Source organism: Colletes latitarsis, chromosome 2 (assembly GCF_051014445.1).
Source record: "Colletes latitarsis isolate SP2378_abdomen chromosome 2, iyColLati1, whole genome shotgun sequence".
Lineage (NCBI taxonomy): Eukaryota > Metazoa > Arthropoda > Insecta > Hymenoptera > Colletidae > Colletes > Colletes latitarsis.
Window position 1 is genome coordinate 7,623,603 of NC_135135.1, and position 17,302 is coordinate 7,640,904.

A 17,302-nucleotide genomic window follows, 5' to 3' on the forward strand; every position below is an offset into this window, starting at 1 on the left:
TGCTTTGAAAACGTGTAATTTTATATAATAGTGTTATCGAATTTCGAGTTCCACCGTGGAAGATTGTTCATTTTTAATGTATACTGTTTTCGTAAACGTTTCTTTCGCGTTGGTTTTATTATAAACATCGCTTTCTCGTAATGTGCTATTAGCTGTGGAAATATTTAAACCGCAAACATTTCGTATGCCAGTAACGTGTAATAAATTATACAATTTGACAGTAACAGTGTGCCTCGCAAACGTCGTTAAACGCGGCATGATTTACGTTACGAAACATTTAGAATGTGTTTTGGAACGTGCATCGTTTCAAAATGCTTTTAAATTATTTACAGTGTAGAATGGCGAAGTGTCTTTGGTAGTATAAATTAAAATCATTTACGATTCATTTCTATAAATGTGAAGCTATGGTTGTGTTATGCTTCTTTATAGTAACAGAAAACTTCAATCAAAATATTTCTGACGTTCATTATTTAGCATTTCCTTTCCAAAACACTTGAAAATGCAGGTAATTACCTTTAGATTATTTGTCCCGTCCGCAAAGGGTCAAAAGTCAAATTTTTATCTAAAAACTAATGAAAAATTTAAGGGGGTACATCACCCAAGACGGTTTGTAAAAACAGGCGACTTTTAAGTCTGTTTCCCGAGGTAATTGCTAAATAGTACGAGATTTTTACAGCTCAAGTTAGATAAAATCTCACCTTTATTGTCGTGCAAAATTTATTACCTTAACTCCCAAAATGGCGGAGTTATATAATGTCTTCAATCGATACGTTTGGAAAATCTCATCAGCTGTTATACTACTAAATTGATTACCTCAGGTCTAGGTGCTGCACCCCCCTAACCCCTTAACGCTCATGAAAACGCCCATTTTGAAAACAATGATACGTTATACTAAAACGTATGCATTGCCTTCTTTTAATACTATTTGTTCTACATGGAATAAACAATGATAATATTCACAGCTGTTGCAATCATTTAACTTATTCTTCAGTTTTTGAATGGTAGCCATAATCTTATTTCTTGTATCTTCTTTTCTTATAATCTTCAATTTTGTAGTTTCTATTATTATTATTACTCTAGCATAATTAGTATAATCTTCCATAATTTTTGCAAAAATACATCATTCATAGTTTTATTTCTTCTTTTCTTATAATCTCCAGTTTTCTAATTTCTATTATTATTATTATTAGTCTAGTATCATCAGCATAATCTTCCGTAATTTTTGCAAAAATTCACAGTCGTATTTCTTATATTTTCTTTTCTTGTAATCTTCAGTTTTCTGATTTCGATTATTATTACTATTACTGTAGCATCATCAGTATAGTCTTCTATAATTTTCGCAAAAATACACCATTCACAGTACACGAACTTATTTAAAAAATATTGTATTACTCTGGACTGTAAATTATTGAGCGTTAAGGGTTGTTAGCAGGCTGACGGTCGAAGCTTGCCAAGAAAACAAGTCGATGATTCCGCAATCGTGCAAATAATGGCGAAGGTGTTTCTTCGAACACCGCATTGCTTCTTGCAGACGGGCTCGAGTATACCAAAGTTGAATCTCTCCACCGCCCTGATGAGCCAGCCACCCCCGAATTTCGGCGTCTCCCAGGTGTCTCCTGTGTCGATGTCCGCGTTGGTGTCCGCGGTGAGGTCGCCGGTGGGCGGACAATTGCCCTCATCGGCCGGTGGCGCCCCCATGCCGCCAATTCCCAACATGTCGAACATGTCCGGGATGCCCCCGCTGCCAAACATGCCGGGCAGCATCCCCACCATGCCGACAATGCCCAGCATGGCTGGGCCCATCAGGCGGCGCATCAGCGACAAGTCTGCGCTTTCGTTGGCAGGAGGTAAGCCTTTACCGTTTCTTTCCATCGAGAAATATACCTTCTTCCGTTTATTTCTGACCACGGTTCGTTCAGGGTTTATCAGGCATTACGGGAACGAAATATACTCGACGATCTTTGGTTTCAAATTTCGCGCCAAAGCTCTTCCGTTTTACCTGCACTAAGGGAAACACGGTTCGAAATAATAGTTTGTTCGTAATAGTTCACGTTTAGCCCCTTGCCATACTAGACGAGTCCGACTCTTGTTCTTGATGACATGTTTCACAATCATGAGGCTACTCACTCGTCATCGAGTCTTATCTATTAAAATCAAGATGTTTTTACATTCACGAGGTATTCGTAAAACAAATCTATTCTTTCTCATAGTCACTTCCTGTGCGAACAAATTTAAACAAAATTAAATAGTACACGTTTGAAAAATTATTTGAAATTAAATCGTACGTCAAGGGGTTAATTAAGGCTGAGAACGAATTGTGAAAATTGTTACACTGTTTCGATAATGGTTAGCGAACAAAATTGATATCTTCTTGGTAACTTTATTTCTCGAGTAATTCTTTTCTGTAACTGTTATTTCGAACGTTTTGTACTGAATACGAGACGAGACTAAAAATGGGTTAAAATCGTCTCGAGAGAGGTGAAACGAAAGACTATGTGAATTCAGAAATTGAATACTATTCGTAGGACTGTATGACGAGGGCACTGTAAGGCGCAGAGTAGCCGTCGATAGATCTGGAATAGATATTAACGAAGGTAACGATTAAACCAAAATTCAGTCGGGGAGACGCGCGATCCGCGAAATGCCGTGTTGCTTGTTAAAAAAAAAAAATTCACCTCGACGATATTGCACAAGCGATAACATAATTTCACCGAAACATCATGGTGAATTTATGCTCGCGATCGACGAAACGAAAACCGGCATTTCACGGCTCGTCCTCGTCATTTGCGCCCCGACGACAAAAGAAAATCCTGTAGCAAATGCTCTTTACGGTCCTCTCTGGATCTCGTGCCTTTTTTCCTATCGTAAACTCTACCACACGCACGGATTTATTCACGGTAGCGAAAATGTCACGTAAGCTACAGTGTTCGACACCTTGTTGGCGGCGTAGGACAAAAATAAACATAGGTAGAGAGCAAAAGGTACAACGAAATTAACGAAAAAGAGAAGAAAGACTAAAAAAAACAAACAAACAAACAAAAAATACCGTAGAAATGATGAATTTTAAACGTATGTTTGTTCGAACCTCTTTCTTACCGATGCTTCTGTTGTTTCCTTATTTCTTGTGCTGCCCGCCCTCCCCACCGTGTAGGGCTGCCCTACATGCTGGAGCGTGCTGGCCTTGACGTCCAACAAGGTACTGTCAACCTTCTTTCCACGCTCCTTTGGTGGCTTTAAGGATTTTCTTAAAGGGTGCACCCTTGCATGCTGGAGTACTTTACCTTTCTCACTCTGACACCCTCCCTTCGTCCTCGCGAAGTTAACCTTTCTTCTGTCGTTCGCGATCGTCACGTAACGAGGGATGAATTCGTCCCGACGTCCCCAAATCGCTTTCTGCTTACCTTTTTTATCTAGTTTTTAAGGGTGTCGCTAGCATAGTGTCCGGATCTGTGTATCTGTTTTTTCCTCTCCCAACCGAGCATGCGATAAACAATTTTTCGTTCACGCGCGTTCACTGTTTACGGATAAAAAAGATTCCAGGTCGAGTTCCAATAACTTAACGAAACTTGTCTCTTAACGAAATTCTATGCATCGCCGATCCTGAAGTGACTCCTGAAGGGCTTAACTCGTGTCACGCCTCTAGAATGTTTGCTTGTTTGTCGTGAAACCCACCAAAACAGACATCCACGCGCACAAAGAGATGGTACCCGATATACTTACCCCTCGACAGAGTAAGAGTATCGCGAGCCAATACTCGCCGCCGCACTATTTCTTTTTTAAAGAATAGAACAAACGTGGCTTGTTGATATTTCAGAGATTCAACGAAATAGGGAATTTTACAAGAACGCCGACGTCAGACCGCCGTTCACGTATGCATCGTTAATCCGACAGGTGAGTGATCCGTTCGATACGCGACCGTTCATTCCGCGCTCTGAATTATTCGGTTCGCGAATGAATCGTCCAATAATAACGTGACTTTCGATCAATTTAATTTACCAAGCGGAATACACCGGTGAGGATTAATGATCTTCCTCGTCGTTCAAAAAGTCCGCGCGAAACGATCACCCGGTTGCATTTTCGTTTCTTTTCTGTTTCGCAGTCGATCATCGAGTCGCCGGAGAAGCAGCTGACGCTCAACGAGATCTACAATTGGTTCCAGAACACGTTCTGCTACTTCCGGCGCAACGCGGCAACGTGGAAGGTATATCTATCTTGACTACAGTAATTTATTAGCGTTTCAGCGTTCCAGGAACGGCCGATCGTCGCGCGAGATCGCGACGACCGCGAAATTTTGAAAGTTCGCTCTGAAAGAAAAAGCTTTTTGCAATCGCTTTGCGATCGCGCAGCGGACACCCTTTTTGGCTGCTAGAGAACTCTTTTCGAATTAACGATCCGTCGAATGATTCACACGACGCGAGAGAACGCTTCTGACCGAGAAAAGCGTGAATAATTTACGTTGGAACGAGAAGACGACGTGCGGATCCACGGCCCCGGCGAAACGTCGGACCTAAAATTTTGTCGCGTTAACGCGCGTCCAGGAAGCTCTGGAAATAATTCTCCTCTAAATGGATGAACTCACCGTGGCACGAAGTTACGCAACGTTTGATTGCAAGTCACAAAGACGAAACGACTGGTCGTTGCAATTTGCATTTACGAGCAGATTAAGCCGAATGCGTTTAACTAGAAAGGATGAGCTTTCAAGAATCACAGATAATCTTACGTATTAATTTGAATTAACAGGCTAAGTGATGCCGCCTAGCAGACGAGCTGGTAACGATTATTGTGTTGCTTTCCCGATTAAACGGGGGAGCCTCGGTAACGTGTGGACTATTACGCCGCATTACGATTCATTCGTGGAGTATCCATCACGACTACGTCCATTCTATTCACGTGTTGAACGAATTGTGTTATATCGTTTCTTCCTGGGAGGAAGTCAGGACTCGAACGTACGCGTTTCGGACGGAATCGGGCTTTAAACGTAGAACAATCGACGTGCATTGTGTTTGAAATGACTTTAAAGGGGAAAGAGAAATGGTCAAATTCTGTGGATCGATCCGACATTAAAACGTTGATCGATTATAATTCTGTAGGCTTTAAGATACTGAGAAAACATAGTTATTTTTGCCAGAAAGTGACAGGAAAATGATATCGAAAATCTTTTACTCGGAATAACTTTCGAACGAATGTGTGAAACACAAAACTTTTCAGCTATTTTATATCTAATAGTCGATATTTATATTCGTATGAATTTGAAAGCATTTGTAACAATGTTTTTATTCGAAGAAATGGCAAAATAGAATTTGTTTGACACGGAAAATTTTGATTTCTGTGTTTCATTATCGTTTCTTTTTTTAAGAAAAATTTTTTTATCGAATCTTTGCTTTTTAAGAATCTTTTTTATCTATTCTTTTTATAAATTTCCCATACCACCATGCAGCGTAAATTGTTTTTACAGTATTTTAGAGATCATGGAACTATAATTTATCAATGTTTTAGATGTCAGAGACGCCCGGATTTTGATTATTTTCTGTCATACTCCTTTCAATTGCATTTCAATCGTTGATGTAACCAAAAAATACGAAAGAAAAGGTTTATAAAGATATAGTCAGAACGAAATGAACTGAGTGCTCAAGGCCATTTGACCAACTGCGAATCATACCAGGCACCGCTTCTACTTTTACGCCATGCCAGCTTGCTCTTTTGTTTGAGAGGTTAGGAGCGTGTGCCTGCAGATTTGCATGAACCAACGAAAGTCAGAGCAGCATAATCAAAACGGCATAGTAGGAGAATCCCCAGACTATGCAGGGTACAACGGAAACAGTGGTACAATAAAAAAAAAAACGATTCTTCGTGCAAAATCCGGATCGAAAACTTGGAATAAAATTTTGCCATACGAGGCTTCACTTTCGAAAAAATTTATTACATAAATTCATCGCTCAAAAGTTAAAACTATGACACAATTTGTCAAACGACACTTTTTAGATCATTCTTGTGATTGTTTATACAGGGCGTTCGGCCACCCCTGGGAAAAATTTTAATGGGAGATTCTAGAGACCAAAATCAAGAATATCAATTTGTTGATTGAGGCTTCGTTAAAAAGTTATAAAAAAATAAATGAAAAAATTTCAAATCATTCTGAAAAAATTGTTTTTGGTTGCGGGGGTCAATTACAATCATTTTTGGTGAATACACATACTCTCGAAATCCTATCCACTTTTGAGAAATAAATTCGAGTAAGTGCTGAAAGTTTTGGGTGAAAAAAAAAGACTTTCGTAACGTCTTAGAAAAATTATTTTTAGTTGCAGGGGTTAATTGCAAGCATTTTTGGTCAACAGACATACTCCCGAAATCCTACTCAGTTTCGAGAAAAAAATTCCTCACCGAAAATATAGTTTCTGGCCAAAAATGTTACCCCGAAATTTCACGCGAATCTTTAAAATGTCATAACTTCTGAACGGATTGGACGATTTTAATGTTTAAAAAAGCAAACGACACGAATTTTAGTGGAGAATATGTACAAATCGCAAAAATATTCGAAAAGTTGGTCCTTGCCCCCGCAAAATGAGAAAACCCTCATAAAAATGGTCCAATTTTCAAACAGCCATAACTCCTACAATAATGAATATATTTCAATGAAACTTTTTTCTGAAGTAGAGTTCATGAGTATCTGCAAAAAAGTATTAGACAACTTTTCTATACTGCGCCAATCAAATTTATTAAAAATGGAAAACGAATTTTTAAGAAAAATTGACAGGGGGTTGGTGCCTAAATTTTTCGCCGAAAAAAAAATTTCGAATCGTTCTAAAACAATTATTTCTGTGTTCTGTGGTCAAATACAATCATTTTTGGTAAATACACATACCCTCGAAATCCCACGCACTTTCGAGAAAAAAATTCCTTACTGTGGTCGAAAATGTTTCTATAACTTTTTAACAAAGCCTTTATCAACAAATTAACCAAAGCCTCTATCTCCCATTAAAAATTTTCCCAGGGTTGACTGAACACCCTGTTTATCTATGATTGTATTTTTTTCGCGTGTATAGGACTTCAAAAGTCGATAAAATTATTATTAAAGTGTATTTCGTAGTCTGATCAAATATAAACAAACGTAATTATCTATAAACGGTAACAATTATCCAAAACATCGTCCCATAAACCTCCATCAATTGTACATACTCAAGGAATTTAAAAATTGATTTTCTCGAAAGTAAAACTTCCAGTGGAAAATTGTTATTACACGTTCTCGATTTAATTTTTACTCGAAGAATCACTTCGTTGCTAGCAAACTATTTTTCTACGTTTCGAGTCCGACGCCATCGTAGAACGGTCGTTCGCGTCGCGGCGTCCACCCGTCAGCTAGCATCTAAGAGCTTGCATTTTGCAAATTTTATTTCACGAACGATCTACAGCGTATGTTTCACTAAAACGAAGCTTGTACGAGGCTCGACGAAGAACGATACGTTTTGCTCGTTAGTTAGTTTGCGCTTCGAGTCGCGTAACGATCGACCATGATCGAGTCGTAATGCGATCCTCGACGATCCGCTTGTTGGCAAGAGTGCGCGCGCGCGTGTGTTCTGCGTGTGTGCGAGTGAGCGTGGAAGTAATCGACGTTTGCCATGACGCTTCGCCTCGCATGGTTATGTGTATCTAAGAAAATTTTCAATGCAAAAAAAAAAAATACAGGTTCGACGACCGTACGACTAAGAACGACCACAAGGCTCTGTCACACGGCGACCCACGGTTACTGGTTGGGGGCGGACGGGGAATGGCGGCCATCGAGCAACGTCGTCGTCGAATTTTTTCTGATTTCTGTTTTTATTTTTTTTTTTTTATATATATATTTTACTTCTCTTTCTTTTGGAATTTTGTACGGCCCTGCGGCATGTATAATTGTTGTCGTTGCCCCTAGACTTAGATGACTAGCTGTGCATTAACGATAAAGGAATGCCACATACCGTGTATCTTTCGATTAATCGTTTTGGTTCGTTATGTCCTCTTACGGCCTTGTCATTGCGCGACCATCGCCGGGTATCCTTTCTGCTCTCGCACGACGTACTAATTTTATTCTTCATCAGTTGCGTCGGGTCGTTCAGCTTTCTTGTTCCTCTCTGACCGACTCGTCGAGTAGGTTTCAGAAACAGTCGTAGGGGCTGTCACCTCGACGATAGAAAAGGAGCTCGCGTTTCTCGCGCGACCAGGAGGTGGCGGCTCCCCGACAAAGACATATCTCCTTCCACAAAACACACGATATACAGAGCTTATCTAAACAGGGAGGAAAGGGGAAACGGAATACAAAAAAAAAAGAAAAAAAAATACAAAATCGAATCGGTTGCATCCCCTATGAACCTTGTCCATGCTCGACGGCTCCTCGAGACAAACGGATCATCCACCGCCCGCGTCTATTACGGCGTGTGTGTATCGGACCATCATTATCATCATCATCATCATCACGATCGTCGTGTATCGGATGTCGGGGACGACACCGCCTGTAAAACACGCCATCGAACCCGTGCCCCGATCGACAGCCGGCCTCGCGATTGAGTTGGCTTCGTTCGTTTTTTGCGTTGCTTATTTAGTCTGTGTATTATTTTGTATAGAACGCAGTGCGACACAACCTGTCTCTCCACAAATGTTTCATGCGAGTCGAAAACGTGAAAGGCGCCGTATGGACGGTGGACGAAGTGGAGTTTTACAAGAGACGTCCTCAACGCGCTTGCAGCACGACCGGGTACGTTGCCCCGCCCCCCTCGTCCCACCGACAATCAAAACAAAATTACAACCGCGTATTTTTACTCTTTCTCACTCCATTATATTATAGATATTATATCTATCTATTTTTCTCTTTGATATCACGTAATATCTTCCTGGCCCCCCCCTCAAAAACCCCTTGAGAACGGATAATACTGTGAACCCTCAGAAAATTATCGGCCCTCGGTCGCCTCCCGTTACTCATTCTCCCTCATTCCCCTCCACGCCAACGAGATCCTTGTTTTTTAATATTTCTATATATTTCTTCTCTTTCTATCTATGTCTTTTTTACATATTTATAGATATTTATATATATATATATATATGTATTATACATACTCACTTTAATCGCTTTTACTCTTATTACATACTCGTACCGCTAACCCCCCGACTCCCTTCATATTTAAACCGCCAATTTTTTACAATCTTTTATATGTATATATATATAGCAACATCTTTACATATTTTTACATTTTTTTTTCTTTATACATATATATATTAATATTTATATATACATTTTTCTATGTATATTAATGCTTATATATATATATTCTTAATAGTGTTTAATATTTCTATTTTTTATACGTATACATTTATATATATAGCTTTTTTCTATATTCACGTATTTTTCATAGCTACTTATTATACATATGTATGTCTATTCATAAGGTTTACTGTGTGTGCGCGCGCATCGCGCGTGCGTGTGCAAGCCTCGTATGTATGTATACGCACATACACGCACGTTCCACTGTGCATTCATTTATTCTATTATCTATTACGATGTGTTTCTCTCGAATAGACCCTACATCGTGACCCTGACCCTCACTTTAGTTGTTTTATTTTTTCTCTTAATATATATACATATCTATATGTTTCTATATACCCTTTTGTGTATCTTATGCGTGCGCATTCATACGTATAGATTTGTGCGCGTGTGTGTATATATAAAACGTTTCTTTTTTTTTTCTCATATACCTGTCTCGCCGTAATAATCTGTATTGTCGATCGCTTGCGTCGTTTGTCTGTAACACGTCTGTCTGCTAACACCGAGCTTCCCGTGTTACAATTCGCGAACGTTCCTAGGCTTTTCTAAGCCATCGCGTGTCGGGAAAACCACGTTCCCTCGTCTCTTGACCAGAGCCAAAGTTGAACGAATTTTGTTCGCGAATAACGAATAAAAATTTCTGGTTTATTCGTAAGCTAAAATAATTTACAAGTCCACGAACGAATCTGAAATTTTTATTCGGTATTCGCGAATAAAATTTGCCTATGCTTCAAGAAATGATTGTTTCTAGTCGAAATGGAGGGGAAAAATTCTATTCTGATTTCGATTTTTGTCTCTGTAATTTCAAACTTTAATTTCAATCGATTATGCACTATTTTGCATAGTAATCTCTTGTCTAATTTTGTCACTTCCTTTATTATAATTCGAGAAACCAAGGTGGTAATTTCTAAAACTGCTTTTATATTTGTTGATCAACCTTCACCATGAATTTTAATTGATTTTCTGTCTGAAGATTATCAAATTAATGTTTCTGTTTCCTATAAAATTGAAGAGTACCGTTAATAAATACTAAATATCGCATTGAAAATATGCAAACCTAATCAAATACTATATGAATACACCATTAGAATCTTAAACACCTGCACACGATAGTTTGAAATAAAAATTATCAGATCATCGATATACGTCCGATAAAATTAGATCGTACGGAAATAATAGAATGTTTCTAACACGCTCGAGGTATCTCAGACAATATGAATAAGACAACGCGATCCTCGTTAGCAGATCATTCTCCAGAGAAACTTCCTCCGAGTCGACCAAGTCTATTTTTTCTCCGTTCCGATTATAAATACATCGAATACAGAGTGTTTCTAATAATCACGGTACAACCAAAAACGAGGGTGATTCTACGCGAAAAAATAAGTCGAAAACATAGAATAAATTTCTTTCGTAAGAGACTTCGTTTCGAGAGAAATCGGGTTTGAGTATTCGTGGGGCGATATTTCTGCAAGTAGAAATATCAACCGATGGTCAGACGAAGTTTCAAATTCAATTATTTGGAAAACGAAGCACCGTACGATGATATTTCATTCTACGTTTTCGACGCGTAGAATCGCCAGCTTTCTGGTAGTACCGCGATCGCCCTGTACATCTTTCATGAAAACGTGGTTTTCGAGATTTCTATGTCCTCCAGTAGTCCGTTACGAAATTGTATTCGGGAAGCTGGCTTAGTATTGTGTTTGGTCCCGTGTGCGTGTGAACATTTTTATACTTGCCCGTCTCGTGTGCGATGGTAGCCGTCAGTTTGTGGTGCGTGACTGGGCCGCGTGTGGGTGTCGATGATCATGAGGTTCGACGAGGAGAGGAGGCTGGGAATGATTGCGAGAAGGGAGCCGCCGGTTTGCTCGTGTGGAAGAAAACCGTAGTAAAACCGTGGTGTGTGCTTTTTAACAAGCATGTGGGCTTTGCAGCGACTAACCGATCGGGAATTGGCAGGGCCAATGTCTCTGGCCCGAGTCTAGTCTCGAATACCCGGGAGCCGGATGCGGGATGCGCCCCAGTGCAGGCCGAGAACCGCAGAATTGCACTTTGGTCAGGTAGTGAGAGGAGCAGTCTCGCCTTACTGCGTATTTACTTTTACAAAAAAAAAAGTATTTTTTTTTTGTTCACTCTCTTTTCTCTGTCTCTCTCTACCCCTTCTATTTTTTGCGAGTCTGTGCTGTCTTTGTTATTATACTTTTGGAACGTCGGAAATACGACTACGCGGCGTCGCTCGACGTCGAGTTCCTCCGGGTAGGAGAGGACGCACGACGACCGACGACGACGACGAAGGCACACACGGGGGGCGTTGTCGGAGCGCGATCCTCCGGCGAGCCACGACGCAATATGATGGATAGAGCGTTGAAAACCGAAAGAGAAACTAAGAAAAAACACCCCCCCTACGACGAAAAGAAAAAAAAACAAACGAAACAGCAACAAAGCAAAAAAAAAAAACAATTTTAAAAGCTAAAGAAATTTCAACGACAACAAGCAGAAACAACCTTTATCTTTTTTACTCTCTTTTTCTCTATTTCTTGGTGGTCTTGTCTGTGTATACAGAACGCGATCCGCACCAATCTATCATTGCACAAGTGTTTTGTGCGCTATGAGGACGACTTCGGGTCATTCTGGATGGTGGACGACGCCGAGTTCGTAAAGCGGCGGCATCTGTCCCGCGGCCGCCCCAGGAAATATGACCCAACCCCATCACCCACTCCACCCCACCTCTCCGCACAGTAAGCACTACCACTTTTTAGAATTCTGCTGGCTGGCTGGCGCGACGTTCTGACCTTACCGCGGTATCTTTTATAACGCGGCGACCGGGACGTTTTCGCTTGGTCGTTGTTTACAAAACGAACCACTAAACGCCCCTCTCGTACCTGCTGCCTTTGTCGTTCAAAAAAAAGAACCGAATCTTTTCGAACTCTTCCGGTTTTCCCGTCGCTCTCAACGATTTCTAAATATCAAAATTTCTTTTCTACGGCATCCTCGCGCTCCTTTTCTGACGCTGAATTCGCCCGTACGACGTCGCGATCGAGCTCTCCGGAGCGACCCGTCGCGAAGTGACTTCCAAGGCAGCAGGGATTCACTCTACGCAGTTTATCCAATCCCCAGGAAACGAATTCCGCATCATGCCTGCCTCGAACGCCTTTAGAATCCATCTCCCCGAGAACCGGACCACCGTAGAACCGTCTCAGTTTCCTCCGTTCGTGACCAGAGGTGCGCAGACTTTGTTCTTTTCTACTGTGCTACGGTAATTGCTAATTTATTATCAGCAAACAAAATTTAGTTGATCGAATTCGAGGTGGATTTTAAAAAGTCAGAGAGCAACAACCGCTTCGATTAAAATTTAGAAACCCTCCGCGGTTAAATGGTGGTTGAATATCACGCGCACCTCTGCTCGTGACGTCCCAAACAGCCCTCATAGTACATCCCCGTAAACGTCACTAGAACCGTAGCCCGAGGCTCTAGCACACCCGAGAGAGCTTAAATCCTGAACGATCCTGCAGGAGCCCAGCCACAGGACGATTGGTCCATGCTGCAGGATCTCTGATGTGTTTAGTGGTTGCTCGCATGGATAATCGAGGATCCTAATATTCGTCCCTGAAATAAATTAAGAAAAAAATATATATATAATAATGATAAAAAAGAAAATCACCCGTAAGACTATCCTACCACTGAAAACACTGTGCTTATAATTGTATGGTGCTTACGTAGTGGCGTTTGCAGTGTCTTGGGAGAATGTGGAAGTGTTTGCGCGAACAAACGTTTCGTTGCACCTTGTTTCATTTTTAACCTCGGACTTTATCTCTCCGTTTCGCTATCAGCTGATTTTTTCACTTCTTTTTCCATTCGAACGAAGCGTTTGTCGCGTCTTTTTTTTTCTTTCTTGGGTTCGATGTTTTTCTCTTTTGTTTTCGCTGTTGAGGAGCAAACCGTAGCGTGTAGCATTAGACAGAGCGATTTGGCGGATAGTTCCTCGTAAGGGAAAGGCGAAGCTTTTGTATCATTTTACTTTTATTTTTTTTTTTTTTTACTTTCTTAGTGTCGATGACAAAAGGCGTTGTTAAAGTATGCGTTCTCTTTTCTTTTTTTCTTTCGTTTTCCGTTACACACGTCGTTCGCCTTTGGTTTTTTTTCTTCCGTTCGCCTTTAGTACGCTTCTTCGACGTGAGAGTGGTGTTCGGTGTGACTGATCATGTGTGTCAGGGCTACTCGCGCATGTGTAAATTGTGTAAATTAAGCGTCACAACTGCAATCTCGGATGATACGGAATTCTTCGTTCATCGTCTACGACCACTCTTCTTCTAACTCAGGTACCTCTCACGGTTTACGTACTAACTTTGCAACCTCCGGTAATTTTCTGTACTTTTTTAATCGTCTTTTTAATAAACGTTTTTCAACAATTTTCTCTTTTTACATTATCACTCTACTTCTCACTATTTTTCTCTACTTCTCTGTCTCTCTGTCTCTTTCTCTACTTCTCTCTATCTGTCTCTGTCTTTTCCCTTTCAAGTTCTCTTTACTACACTGGACGCTCCGAGTCACTTGATAAACGGCTCTAGGCGAAATATTTTTTCTCTTATATTTTTCCTTCGCATGCAACCGTCTCTCGCAAACAAATCTACACGCAAATATTTCTCTATTCTCATTAAAACAAACGTATAATTGTGGTGATTGTTTGCGAGAGAGCGAGAGTACCTTTTTCGTGCCTTTCGAAAAAGGTACGTCGTTCGATCGGGGTTCGGTACCAAAAGAAAAAAAAAATCACAAAACAAGGAATTTCGGACGAAATCGTACGAAGGTAAGCACAGGTAAGCCTCAGAGCCGTTTATAAGCCACGACGTTGTTTCCGAAGCCAAAAACGAAGAAAGCAAAGGAATTGTTTTCCTGTCTCCTTCGTTTCGAGCGAACAGTATCCACGGAAACGGGAGCGATTTTTTGAAATTTTTCAATATATACATATATCTACATTTACACTTTTTTTACCACCTAATCTCGCTCAATCTCAGCCAAGAGCCGATCGTTTGGACGAGCGAGTGAAACCGGTTGTACGGGTAAGAGTTTTCGAACTCTCTCTTTTTTCCACTCTTTTTATCTCATTTTTAATATAATATATACGTGTATACATTTTTTCATAATTATACTTCTCTTTATCTATCTTACTATCTATCTTTCCATTTTCTCTATCACTCTTTCTCTCTTTATCTATATACCTTTACATATTAAAACTCGATCACACGTGCACACATTGTACACACAAAGCTCTATCTTTACCCCTGACCCTCTCCCCGACCCCGAACCACACCCCCCACCGAATTTACTCTTAAAAAAAAAAAATTTATTCCACCCGTATACATTGACACAAAACTAAAAAAAAAAAAAAGAAAAAAAAAAGAATAGAGCTTACATACACGCGTTTTGGTTTCAGGGAAACAATTCACAGCCGAATTTCCGTCGATTACTAATAGTATTCTCTCTGTCGATATGTAGGGGTGTCCCGTCGAAGAGTCCAACCCTAACGCACAGCCCGACCATGTACGGTGACGCATTAAACGCCAATCTCCAGGTAACTGTTTAGGATCGATGCAGTTTTCGATATGGTTTTTCCCATTTATAATATTAACGTGTCTTTCGTAATCTCGATAATAGGCACAACGAACGATTGTCTCGACTAATCATCTGATGCAATTTGAGTATTTCCAGGCGGCGCTCGGTGACTCGAACATGGGCTTTCTGAGCAACTCGATGTGCACGTCGACGACGACGAGTCCCGACAAGGAGCATGTGTTAGCACACAACGATTTAATGTGAGTAAACCGTACAAATTTGGTATCCTTTGTTTACTAATAATATTTAAAATCTCATAAGTTGTCCCAACGATCTAATGGTTAGGGAAAAATAGAATGTTCCGTCCGCTAAAAATAAATTAAAAGGATAGGTTTTATCATTGATAGTTTTAAATTCATCTCTGCAACATCTATCTTCTGTATTTTATTAGTTAAAATCAACGGAACTGATGTTCTGCTATTTAAAAAGAATTATTTCAATTAGAATGTACCAAGATGTAAGATATTAAATATACAGATGTGTGCAGATTTAATTGGGAAATTCTTAATCATGTGATCAATATTAATTTAAATTAGTTTGTAAAGCAATCTTTTATGTATTGTTATTTCTATACAGGGTGTTTGGCCACCTCTGGGAAAAATTGTAATTGGAGATTCTAGAGGCCAAAATAAGACGAAAATCAAGAATACCAATTTTTTGATGGAGGCTTCATTAAAAAGTTATTAACGTTTAAATTTCCGACCGTACTGAATTTTTTTCTCGAAAATGCGCAAGATTTCGGGGGTATGTCTATTGACCAAAAATGATTGTAATTGACCCCCACAATCGAAAATAATTTTTTCAGAATTAATTAAAAAATTTTTTTTTCGTCGAAAAATTTAAGCACCTACCCCCTATCGATTTTTCTTAAAAATTCGTTTTTCATTTTTGGTAATTTTGTTTGACGCCTTGCAGAAAAGTTGTCTAATACCTTTTTGTAGGTACCCATGAGCCCTACTTCAAAAAAAAGTTTCATTGAAATATATTCACTATTCTAGGAGTTATGGCTGTTTGAAAATTGGACCATTTTTATGGGGTTTTTCTAACATTACGGGGTCAAGGAACAACTTTTCGAATATTTTTGCGATTTGTACATATTCTCCACTAAAATACGCGGCGTTTGGCTTTTTGTACATTAAAATCGTCCAATCCGTTCAGAAGTTATGACGTTTTAAAGATTCACATGAAAATGCGGGCAGACATTTCTAGCCAGAAATGATATTTTCGGTAAGGAATTTTTTTCTCGAAACTGAGTAGGATTTCGGGAGTATGTTTGTTGACCAAAAATGCTTGCAATTAACCCCTGCAACTAAAAATAATTTTTCCAAGACGTTTCGAAAGTCTTTTTTTTTCACCCAAAACTTTCAGCACTTACTCGAATTTATTTCTCAAAAGTGGATAGGATTTCGAGAGTATGTGTATTCACCAAAAATGATTGTAATTGACCCCCGCGACCAAAAACAATTTTTTCAAAATGATTTGAAATTTTTTCATTTATTTTTGTATAACTTTTTAACGAAGCCTCAATCAACAAATTGGTATTTTTGATTTTCGTCTTATATTGACTCCTAGAATCTCTCATTACAATTTTTCCCAGGGGTGGCCGAACACTCTGTGTAATGAAGAAAGTCGTTAAAAGAACAAAAATAGAACAAAAATAGAAAAAACATAAAATGATAAGACTAGATGTAATTGGAGAATTCTTAATTATGTGAGCAATATTAATTTAAATTAAATTGTAAGGCACTCTTTCATGTTTTTTTTTTATTTCATTATAGTGAAAAAATTCGTTAAAAACAAAAATAGAAAAAACACCTAAAAGAATGAGACACTAGGTGTAATGGAATAGTAATAATTAAAAATACAAAGAAACATAAAATATAAAAGAACAACACAACACAAAAATTTAACCCAAACTATACAGATAGAGAGAGAGGGGTTGAAATAAGATTATTCTATAATTATTAATCGCGAAATTTAATATAAATAGAACCAGACACCGGGATAGAAGTTTCTATTATTTCGAAGCATTTTTCTTGGCTAAAAACTTTATTTCGAAACGGTTTTGTTCGTCCAGAAAGTTTAACTGTTTCCAAACTTTTACTGTCGCATAGAAATTTCCGTTGTTTCGAAGTTATTTCGTTCGCCAGTAAGTTTCCCTGTAGTTCTGTCAACAAATACGTTATTCGAAGTCCGAAGATATTTAGGAAAGTTTCTCCCACGTTTTCGCGACGCGTCACACGAAAGATTCCAAATGAGGAGAATAAATTTCCAATAGACAAAATTGCCTGAATTCCTCACGAAATTGCTTCTACGATTCTCTTCCATGAAACCAAACGTCTCTGTTCGATTCTATCTGGTAATTTCTTGGAGCTGTTTTTCTTGGACTGAATTTTATTT

General features: G+C 39.3%; 1 protein-coding gene across 17 annotated transcripts in view; it reads left to right on the plus strand.

Annotated features, from left to right (window-relative positions):
- The window catches only part of Foxp (forkhead box transcription factor P), a 408,547-nt gene that overhangs the window by 384,775 nt on the left and 6,470 nt on the right, over positions 1 to 17,302 (plus strand). For 6 of the 17 annotated variants that reach the window (XR_013080796.1, XM_076779178.1, XM_076779040.1 and 3 more), the window contains 7 exons: positions 1,499 to 1,847; positions 2,526 to 2,594; positions 3,815 to 3,891; positions 4,100 to 4,201; positions 11,852 to 12,027; positions 14,786 to 14,861; positions 14,990 to 15,102. Coding sequence is in view for 16 of the 17 variants with exons in the window: in XM_076779178.1 (XP_076635293.1) it covers positions 1,499 to 1,847; positions 2,526 to 2,594; positions 3,815 to 3,891; positions 4,100 to 4,201; positions 11,852 to 12,027; positions 14,786 to 14,861; positions 14,990 to 15,102 (962 nt within the window). In the remaining variant the exon portion in view is untranslated. Of the gene's footprint in view, positions 1 to 1,498; positions 1,848 to 2,525; positions 2,595 to 3,151; positions 3,197 to 3,814; positions 3,892 to 4,099; positions 4,202 to 8,597; positions 8,729 to 11,851; positions 12,028 to 14,785; positions 14,862 to 14,989; positions 15,103 to 17,302 lie in introns of all 17 variants that reach the window. The other 11 variants (XM_076779089.1, XM_076779097.1, XM_076779052.1 and 8 more) reach the window with 11 other exon arrangements.